At 50.6% G+C, this 11040-nt stretch overlaps 1 protein-coding gene across 1 annotated transcript; it reads left to right on the top strand.

The window, feature by feature from the left end:
• The first annotated feature begins 921 nt into the window (after nucleotides 1-921).
• On the top strand, nucleotides 922-9798 carry SEPTIN12 (septin 12). The gene is made up of 9 exons (XM_004373225.1): nucleotides 922-1103; nucleotides 1609-1734; nucleotides 1811-1892; nucleotides 5406-5543; nucleotides 5712-5829; nucleotides 5916-6011; nucleotides 8009-8105; nucleotides 9456-9507; nucleotides 9597-9798. Exons 1-9 carry the CDS (start codon nucleotides 941-943, stop codon nucleotides 9796-9798), a joined length of 1074 nt encoding a protein of 357 aa, XP_004373282.1. The 5' UTR covers nucleotides 922-940.
• Nucleotides 9799-11040: the final 1242 nt, after the last annotated feature.

Below are 11040 nucleotides of genomic sequence, written 5' to 3'. Positions count from 1 at the left end.
GGTTGTGAGGGTTACAGGGGCAGTGTCCCAAGGGCCTGGGGGTCATCTTACCTCTTCCTGCCCTCACTCCACCTGCTGCACATGAGCCCCCAGGTGGGGGTCACAGGAAGGGGGATGGAGCTCAGATTCTTCAGTTAACTGTCACCCTCTGCCGTCCCCCTGGACACACAGCAGGCCTGCCCAGACAGGAGTAGCTCCTGATAGCTCCCAAGGGACCTGGGCTGCCAGGTACACTCAGAGACTGCCGCTCCTTGCTGTCCTTCGTCTGTCTGTCTATTTGTCTGTCTGCGAGCACTCTGCCCTGCCTCCCTGGGAGGCCGTCTCCTCCGCCTCTTGGCGCCTGTTCCTGGCCTCTCTCTTTCTCTCTCTGTGTCTCTGTCCCTTTTGTTCTCCTGGAGTCTCTCTCGCTCCCCAATTTCTGTCATCTCTGTCATGTGTCCCATGGGCAGAGTGGAGGCCCCTGAGCAGGGAGCGCCTCTTCCTGAGCCCCCTCCCCAAGTGGCCTGCTGAAACATGAGCTGCCTCCCCACGTCCCCCGGGTCCGTGGCCTCCTCCAGGACTCCAGCCTAGCCCCAAGCCCACCCCAGGCCCGGCAGGCCCCCTCTGGGGGAAGTGATGAAGCAGGGAGTCAGCCTGACCTGAGAACCCCTGCCCTGGCTGGGGGTAGGGGCATGAGTGGAAGCTGGGGGGAGGGCAGATCCCTGGGGTTGGTGCATCTCAGGGTGGGGGCTCAGTCTTCCGGAAGAAGCAACTCCCTGTAGGTACTGCTCACCAAACCCCTCAGGTCAGAGGACTTGGGGGCAGACTAAGAGGCTGAAGGGTGCTGGGGGGTCAGGCCGCAGAAGCTAGAACTCAGGGCACTTCCTCTTCTGGAGCCCCAGCCACATGGCCCTTCTCCCCGCCCTACTCTGAGGACAGGCATCATCGTGCCCTTGGCCCCATGGACCCCACCAGACGGTCCCCGTCCCCCTGCTTGTCACGGCCCCCCAGCCCCAGGACCCCACCCTGTGAGTTGCTTGGTTATGTGGGCATTGAGTCCGTGCTGGACCAGCTGAAGATCAAGGCCATGAAGATGGGATTTGAGTTCAACATCATGGTGGTGGGTGAGTGCGGGGTGGGGCTCACGGGACAGGTCAGCAGACACACCCCCATCAGCCTGGGTGTTTCGCTGCACCTCTCAGAGCCTTGGTCTCTCCATCTGTTAAGTGGGCCTGATAATAGCACTTCACAGGGTGTTGTAGGTGAAAATCTGGGAAACACCGCAGAGTTGTTAAAAGACAAAATCAGCCAACAGCACGTGCTGTGTGGTTTCGCGGATGTCAAGGGCAAAGGCTGGATGCTGATGGAAGGTCTGATGTGTAGTTACAGAAAGGGGGCAGGAGGGAGCTTGTGAGGTGCTGTAATGTTCTGCTTCTTGACCTGGTGCTGCTTCCAAGGGTGTGTTTAGTTTGTAAAAATGCATATAGCTGGACAGTTAGGATGGCATGCACTTTCCTGTATTTAGGTTATACTTTGAAAACAGTTAAGTTTTACACAATTGCAGTCAAGAGTTTGAGAAACAATGCCTACAACATCCACCATTCTTGCTTCCATCACGGTTACTCCCAGGGCAGAGCGGGCTGGGCAAGTCCACAATGGTGAACACACTCTTCAAGTCCAAGGTGTGGAAGTCAACACCACCGGGCTTGGGGGGGCCTACGCCCCAGACGCTGAAGCTGCAGTCGGTGACCCACGGTGAGTGAGCCCTCACCCCCACCCCATCCCACCCCACCCATGTCCAATCTCCTTCCCCTCCGCTCTCCCTCCACAGTCATCGAGGAGAAGGGCGTGAAGCTGAAGCTGACAGTGACCGACACACCAGGCTTCGGGGACCAGATCAATAATGACAAATGGTGGGTCCCCTGGGGGCTGGGCCCCTGCTGCCTCTACCCTTTGCCCACTCCCCTCCCCACCCCCCAGCCTCTGGGAAACATCCCAGCTCTGAAGCTACCTAGCTGCAGCATCTTTGAGCCTCAGTTTCCTTGTCTGTATAATGGGTGCACTCAACTCTACCTCAATGATTGAAGGAAGTTGAGTATGTGAAGGTCTTAGCTTGCTGCCTGGCACACAGTAAGCACTCAGTAAAGGTCACAGTATAACAGATTGTTAGGATCCCACATTCCAGAGTCAGGACCCCTGGGGTGGGCCACTTTCTAGCTGCTTAAGCTGGGAAAGGTCACATAGGATCTCTGAACCTTGGTTTCCGTCACTGTAACTTGGGGATGATGACACTACCTTAGAGGGTTGTTCTAGGGAGTCAAGGAGAGCCTCTGACATGGCTGAGAGCACACACACAGACACACACACGGTCAGTGCTGGCTGCGGGTTTGTGGGGCTGAGGACAGTGAAAATGCAGGTCCCCTTGTTAAAAAATTAAGAATTTTAAGATGATGACAGCAGAGCATTAAACCAAGTGTGGGCCCTTCTAAGCATGGGCTGTGTTTGACTGCACAGTTCACAAGCCCGTGAAGCCAGCCCTGTGCACAATGCTTTACTGAGCACCTACTATGTGCCAAGCTCTGGTTTAGGAACAGGGAATACAGCAATCATCATCAAACAGATCAACATCCTTGCCTGCGTGGAACTCCCATGGTCGTGGGGGGGTGGGGGGGAACAGACGATGAACAAAATAAATCAGTTATACAGAGAGTGAACCCAAAATCTATCATCCAAACGGGACATTTTTGAGAGTTAAGTGGGCATTGTCATTAGTTATACTGGCGTAACGGGGGGAAGCCAGGATTGTCCCAGGCAAACTGTGAAGTGTGGTCACCTCTGAGCACAGCCTATCAGAAGATGCAAAATACTAATGGGGAGAAAGAAGGCAGGCAAGAGGCTGCAGAAAGCTGTACCCATGCCATCAAGCCTATTCTGACTTACAGCAACCGTGTAGGACAGAGTGGAACTGCCCCATAGGGTTTCCAGGGCTGTAAATCTTTACGGAAGCAGACTGCCATGTCTTTCTCCCATGGAGTGGCTGATGGATTTGAACTGCCAAGCTTCTGGTTTGCAGCCGAGTGCTTAACCACTGTACCACCAGTAGGTGATAAAGAGAGACCTCCCTGAGAGTTTATGCTAATAGTGGTGGAATAATTTGGAAAAGGACAGAGAGAATGGTTGCACAACTTGAAGAATGTGGTCAATGTCACTGAATTATACATGTAGAAATTATTGAGATGGTGTATGTTTAGCTGTGTGTATTTTCACCACCCCACCCCAAAACAATCAGTACATAGCAGGAAAAAAATGCATTTTTCTCTTAGCAACATAGAGGCAACATTGCTGTAATATGCAAATTTTCTGCAATAATAGAGTGTGAATAAAAACAAACGTAAAAAAGAAAGACCTCACTGAGGAGGAGCTATCTGGGCCAAGACTTGGAGGTGATGAATGAGCCATGTGGATATTTGGGGGCAGAGCACTCCAGGGAGAGAAACAGCAAGTGCAAAGGCCCTGTGGTAGGACAGGCCCAGTGTGTTCAAGGAACAGTGAGGAGGTTGGAGGGCATGAACAAGGAGGTGCAGAGGGGGAGATGGGCCAGGAAGAAATGTGGTCGGGTGGTGTAGGGCTTTGCAGGCCAACATAGGACTTTGCCTTTTTCTCAGCAACTGGAGGTTGAGCAGAAAAGGGACATGATCTGAGTTCTGTTTTTAAAAGTATCCTTTGGGCCACTGTGGTCACAATAGACGGAGGGGCAGGGGACATGGGGGGAGGAGTTGGGGCACTCTTGCAACAATCCAGGTGAGCGTCAGTGGTGGTCTGACGGCAGATGTGGCCGTTTACCTTGTTTAATGCTCACCACTCCCCTGTGAAGTAGGTGCTGTTACCGTATCCATTTTACAGACAAGGAAGTTGAGGCCTCAGCTTGAGAATGGCAGGGAGCCTCCTGTGTCTCTCTGGCGATGCAGGTTGGGGAAGGTAACAGGCTGACTGACCAGCCCTGTCACTTTGCCCAGAACTAAGTTCTCTGGAGTCCCTGGGTGGTGCAAACGGTGAACTCGCGTGGCTGTTAACCTAAAGGTTGGAGGTTCGAGTCAGGGCCGGATTAAGGCATGTGAGGGCCCTAAACTCTGATGATCTGTGGTGCCCCCTTCTCTGTTTACTCACGCATTTGAACGAGATATGTGAGTGATCTGTATACGTGTATATGTATGGGGTGTGTGTGTGTGGGTTAGCTATCCATGAAGTAACTTCTTTTTAAATGTGACTATAATACCAGCAATTGAATACAAAAGTGGCATAATCCATTTTAGCAGAATGAGATGAACTAGATTATAAAGTTTTTAGTGGATGCGGAGTACTAAGATTTTTACTATTACTACATTTTCTACAAAAAGAATATCCCACCTATTCTACAACAAGGAAAAGAAGTCAGTGAACTTAGTTGTTTCAACAATTAATGTAAAATTCTGTTGATCTCCCACAACGAACAAATGACTTCCACCAATTTTGCTTTAAACGGCTCATACTTCAGTTTTGAAGCTTGTTGTGTAATAAATGCTATAATTATAAATGATCAAGTGAAAAGATTTCATAAAAGAAAATTTAACATCAAAAAATTGCAACACATTACTATATTTTATTTTTAGATAGATCTTTCATCTCTAATATGTTATAGTTAAAAACATTTCTTTCTATTCTTTGTGCTTACAAATTCTTAAACGGTTTCATCACAGTTAACCTGCAGAACAATATCTACCTCCATACATAATAAGGATAATGAATCGAGTCTTCCACTGCGGCGCTCGCTTTTCCTTGTGTCCTGTCTGCTTGGCATCTAAGGGTCTTTGTTTTGGACAGCTGATACCCCTGTTTTGTTGATGCCTTAGGCACGTGTTTACCTTGCTTACTGGGTAATTTGTCCCTCGTTCAAATCTACTCAGGGTCAATTTAAAACAAAGATCTGTTCATAGAATGCTTTGGGCACTTCAGCATCCTTGTTACCCATGAAGTAGCTGGAAAACTGTTGAATTTATGTGCTTGCATGGGAGAGTCTGTGTAGTGTTTTTTCAAAGAATGTATTGGGAACTTTTCCATCCTTGTAATACAAAATGAACTTTGAAAACCTAAAAAAAAAAAGAAGAAGAAAGAAAAGAAAGGGCTGGCAATTGACTTCCAAAAACAAACAGCCATTGCAAACCCTCTGGAGTATAGTTCTCCTCTGATGCACTTGGGGTCACCATGAGTCGGAATCGGCTCGCTGGCAGCTGATTAAAGTCCTGCATCCCGGGAAACTCCTCAGTCCCAGGCACACCCAGAGGACTGGTCACCCACAGGGTAGAAGGGTCGGATGTGTATGACAGCAGGGGAGGCAGGCTGGGGCCTCAGCCGTGGTTCTGAGGGGAGGGTCCGTCTCGCCGCCCCAGCTGGGACCCCATCCTGGGCTACATCAATGAACAGTATGAGCGGTATCTGCAGGAAGAGATCCTTATCACCCGCCAGCGCCACATCCCCGACACCCGGGTGCACTGCTGCGTGTACTTCGTGCCTCCCACTGGGCACTGGTGAGGTGGTGGGGCCGGGTGCAGTGGGGGGACACAGGCGGGGCTCTGGGCACCTGCAGGGGCCAAGAGGAGGGGGAGGGGCCGCTGATGTAGGCTGTGGGTGGGCCGACATCACCCCTCACTCCTATCCTCGTCACCGCCGCCACTGCCACCACCATACGCGGACAGCCTGCGGCCCCTGGACATCGAGTTCCTGCAGCGGCTGTGCCGGGCGGTGAACGTGGTGCCCGTGATTGCCCGGGCCGACAGCCTGACCATAGAGGAGCGAGAGGCCTTCAGGCGCAGGGTGAGCTGGGCGCACGAGGGTGGGGCTGGGGTGGGGTGGGGCACAGTGGACAGGGTGGGCCGAGGTCACCTGTGTGTGGTCCCCAGATCCAGCACAACCTGAGGACCCAGTGCATCGACGTGTACCCCCAGAAGTGCTTCGATGAGGACATCAATGACCAGATCCTTAACAGCAGGATTCGGGTAGGGGCCGTGGGGGCGGGGGGAGGTGCGAGAGGCGGTTTTGGGTGATTTTCTTCTGACTCACCCTTTCCATCTGAAGAGGCATCTCACGCTACGACTCCGGGAAACGTTCACATATTTCTTGTAGGTCTGAGTCTCCGTCCCCAAACTCCAGGGAAGTAAGAAATAGTTCACGGCCCACGAAATGGGAGAAAATGCCTGCCCATCCTACATCTGATAAGGGGCTTGTATCCAGAATATATAAAGAACCTCTTACAACTCAACAATAAAAAGACAACTAACCTAGTTTAAAAATGGGCAAAGAATTTGAATAGACATTTCTCCGAAGAAGATATATGAATGTCCAGTGTTGTCGTGGCACCGTGGTTAAGCATTTGGCTGCTAAGCAAAAGGTCAGCAGTTCAAATCCACCGGCGGCTCCTTGGAAACCCCTTGGGGCAGTTCTACTCTGTCCTGTAGGGTTGCTGTGAGCTGGAATCGACTCGATGGCAACAGGTTAATGTTGTTGTTGGGTGATAACGAGTGGGTTCCGACTCACAGTAACCCCACGTGACAGAGTAGAACTGCCCCATAGGGTTTTCTTGGCTGTAATCTTTACAGAAGCAGATCGCCAGGTCTTTCTCCCACGGAGCAGCCGGGTAGGTTCGACTGCCAGTCTTCTAGGTAGCAGCCAAGAGCTTCACCTTTGCATAACCAGGGCTCCTTGAAAGGCCAATAAGCACATGAAAGGATGCTCAACACCATTAGCCATTAGGGAGATGCATATCAAAACCACAGGGAAAGACCACTTTGCGCCCACTAGAATGGTGTTGGCAAGGGTGTGGAGAAGCTGGAAGCCTCACACACTGCTGGTGGGATGTAAAATGGTGCAGTCACTTCAGAAAACGGTTTGGCAGTTCATCAAAACGTTACACATAGAGTTACCGTATTCTATGGACCCAGCAATTCCACTCCTAGATACAGACCCAAGAGAAATGAAAACGTATGTCCACACAAAATCTTAAAAATTGGTGTTTGTGGTAGCATTTTTCATAGTAAACAAAAAGTGGAAACAACCCAAAAACCCAACCATTGATGGATGAACAAAACGTGGTCTATCCATACAATTCAGTATGATTCAGCCATAAAAAGACATGATGTTCTGATACCTGCTACAAGGTGGGTGAACCTGGAAAACATTATGCTAAATGAAGAAAACAGATACGAACGGCTACATATTGTAGGATCTTAAACCAAACAAATATTCCCCGAAATCTTCAAACCAAACCGCAGTTTAGCTTAATTAATGAAGAATGTCTGCCTTGAGCATTATGCTCTTTTAAAGCACTATCTATACGGGATCCAACTGACTGGCAGCAACTTGAAAGTTCTGATAGGAAGCTTCGAGGGCAGGGAGTTTATGTCAATGGGGAGGGAACAGTTCGGAAGAGGAGGGTGAGAATGGCTGCACAACCTGAACGATGTAATCAAAGTCACTGAATTGTACATGAAGGAGTTGTTGAATTGGTGTATGTTCAGCTGTGTATGTTTTCAACAACAATTAAAAAAACAACTTTATTTACAAAGATGGCGGTGGGCTGGATTTTGCCCGTAGGCTGTAGGTTGCCAACCCCTCCCTGGTTTATAAAGTTCTCTCTTTTAACCTTTATGATAAGCATTGAAGAGGATTATTGTCTCTATTTCACAGGTAAGAGACTTGAGGTTAGCAAGATTATATTATTTATGCGGTTACTAATAACATCAGTTTCCAAAAGCTACTCTGCTAATCCTTAACTAGGCTAAGCACTTCACGGATATTCACAATGCCCTGCCCTGGTACTGTTATTATCCCCATTTTACAGATGAGGAAATGGAGGCACAGATTAGAACTTGTGTCTTTTGACTTGTTAGATATTTTGTGCTCCTCCTACTGCTTTCTCTCCCCCTTTCCTGCCTGGGTGCCTTCTCTCCCACCTCCCCAACATGGCCTGCCCTGCTGTGTCTTCCTGCCCCTGCAGGACCGGATTCCCTTTGCTGTGGTCGGGGCTGACCGAGAACACCTGGTGAATGGGAGGTGTGTCCTGGGCCGGAAGACCAAGTGGGGCGTCATTGAAGGTCAGTGAGGGGCAGCGGAGGTTTGGGGTTGATGCAGGTGAGAACGGGCTGTAAACCCTTCCCACAGGACCTGGCGTGGGTGAGCACACAGATAGGAGACAGACAGACCCGGGATCAAGTCCCTCCTCCCAGCTGTGGGGCTGTGGGCAAGTCACCTGACTCTCCAGCCCTTCAGTCTTCTTAGGATGTTGTCACAGCGTCAACCTCATGGGCTGGGGGAGACGGGGTGCAGAGGAAGGAGGACTCGCCACCACCTTGCATGATGCCCAGCTCCCAGAAGGCTCTGTTCACTCAACAGAATTTATTGTGGGCCTGCTATGTGCTGTTTACAGGGATGTAGTGAAAGCAAGACAGACCAGGTCCCCGTCCCCGTAGAGGTTCCATTCAGGTGGGAGCAGGGAGACCGTCAACAACCCAAAAGGGGAGGCAATGATGGGGGATGGGAGGCAGGCTTTCTTAGTTCCCTAGCGCTGCTGTAACAGAAACACCACATGTGGGTGGCTTTAACAAACAGAAGTTTATTTTCTCACAGTTTAGGAGGCTAAAAGATCGAATTCTGGGCGCCAGCTCTAGGGGAAGGCTCTCCCTCTCTGTTGGCTCTGGGCTCTGGGGGAAGCTCTTTGTCTCTTCAGCTTCTGTTCCTTGGCTTCTTGGTGACCGTCCTGTGGAGTGGCATCTATCTTCTCCCGTCTCTGCTTGTTTGTTGGCTTAATCTGCTTCTTTATATTTCAAAAGAGATCGATTCAAGACATGCCCTACACTAATACTGCCTTATTAATGTAACAAAGAAACCCATTCCCAAATGGGATTATAACCACGGGTATAAACCCATAAACCATCTATTCAGTCACATAGCCACCCTATAGGACAGAGTAGAACTGCCCCATAGGGTTTCCAAGGCTGTAATCCTTTACGGAAACCGACTGCCACATCGTTTTCCTGAGGAGCAGCCGGTGAGTTCGAACCGCCGATCTTTCAGTTGGCAGCTGAGTGCTTAACTGCTGTGCCACCAGGGCGCAGGTATAGGGATTAGGATTTACAACACACTTTTTAAGGGGAACACAATTCAATTCATAACAGGGGGACCACCTTAGGGAGCCAGGGAAGGCTCCTCTGGGGCCGTATAATTTATAATTGTTAAAGTATAAGAATAAGTGTTGGTTGGACTCGTCGATTCACCCACTGTTTGTAAGAGCTGCCTGGGCCAGGCGCCGGGGACGTGACAGTGAGTGAATGGATGAATGACTGAATGAATGAACAAATAGGAAGTCAGACGTGAGGGAAGGGCTGTGGTGCGTATCAGGTGGTGCTGCAGCATACAGTAGGCGCTCAATGACCCGTGTCTTGCAGTGGAGAACATGGCGCACTGTGAGTTTCCACTCCTGAGAGACCTGCTTATCCGGTGAGAATGTGGGCAGCGCTGGGGCTGGGGGGCTAGCGGGGACTCCGGGGGACGCCCGGGCTGCGGCTGACCTGCCTGCTGCCTCCCAGCTCCCACCTGCAAGACCTGAAGGACATCACTCACAATGTGCACTACGAGAACTACCGCATCTTCCGACTCAACGAGAGCCACGTGCTGCCCCGCGGGCCGGGCTGGGTGAACCTGGCCCCTGTGCCCCCCGGCTCCCAGGTCATCCCCAAGGCCTCCAAGGTCCCCGGGTGTGTCCAGGAAGACTCAGAGGAGGAATTCTGAGCCCCGGTGGATTCTGGGCCTGCTGAGCTCCCCAAATCCAGTAGCGTACCTGTGTATACCTGTGTACTAGAGCATCTATTAAAGGTGGACATTGCTTTTTATGAAAAGCTATGCTTTGAAAACCAAAGGCGTTTTATAAATGGCTTCTTTGAGCTTTTCTCAAATAAGAGTATGGTTCTTTTGTAGTAATAGTATGGGACCCAAGGCCCTCGGGATCTTGAAGACCTGGGAGGGAGACCCTTGGACAACCAGCCCTCCTCTGCCCCAGACCAGATTCAAGTTAACCAACCACACTCTGAGTGCCAAACTCTCATCCATCCCAACCCCTCCCACCCGGCACAGCGCTAGGCCCACAGGATCAACGCTTAAAAACTCCCCGTCTTTGGTTGCTCCCCATTTGGGTATCAAACCCTTCCCCACCACCTGCCACCTTCCTCTTTCCCCTGCCCTGGCAACATAGCATGGCGAGAAAGCAGGTCCAACTTTGGAGTCTGGCAAAGCTGCTTTAAACATCCTGGCTCTGCCACTGACAAGCGGTGTGACCCTAGGCAAGTCACTTATTCTTTCTGTGCCTCAGGTTTCCCATCTATGAAACGGGGGCGACATTACCACTCTCAGAGCACTGTTGCGTGGATAAAGCAGAATTATTCACGGACCGTGCCTACCACGACATAGGAAGAGAACGGGGTGTGGCATCAGTCCAGGGAGGGAGGACGTGAGCCCTCTCCCAGGACCCCACAGAACCCTCTAAAGTAAAGGGACTTCATGTAATCCCACACGGTGGAGCCAACAGTAAGTTAGTTTGGTCGCAAAAGGAAAAGTGTTATGGATTGAATTGTGTCCCCCCAAAAAACGTGCTGTAAATCCTAACCTCTATGCCAGTAGTTATCCCATCTGGGAATGGGTTGTCTGTCATGTTAATGAGGCAGGATTAGTGTAGGGTGCGTCTTGAATCAATCTCTTATGAGACAAAAAAATGAGCAGATTAGGACAAGCAAGAAAGCAGAGATGGGGTAAGGGAGATGCGATGCCACATGAAGGTCGCTCAGGAGCAGAAGCTCAGAAGAGACAAGGACTTTCCCCCAGAGCCAACAGAGAGAGAAGGCCTTCCTCTAGAGCTCGGCACCCTGAATTCGGACTTCTAGCCTCCTAAACTGTGAGAAAATTTCTGTTTGTCAAAGCCATCCACTTACGGTATTTCTGTTACAGCGGCACTCAATAGCTAAGACAAAGGGTGATCCG

Source organism: Trichechus manatus, unplaced genomic scaffold (assembly GCF_000243295.1).
Source record: "Trichechus manatus latirostris isolate Lorelei unplaced genomic scaffold, TriManLat1.0 scaffold00024, whole genome shotgun sequence".
In the NCBI taxonomy this organism is placed as follows: domain Eukaryota; kingdom Metazoa; phylum Chordata; class Mammalia; order Sirenia; family Trichechidae; genus Trichechus; species Trichechus manatus.
The sequence above is the reverse complement of the archived record's forward strand: the minus strand, read 5'-3'. Positions and strand labels throughout refer to the sequence as shown.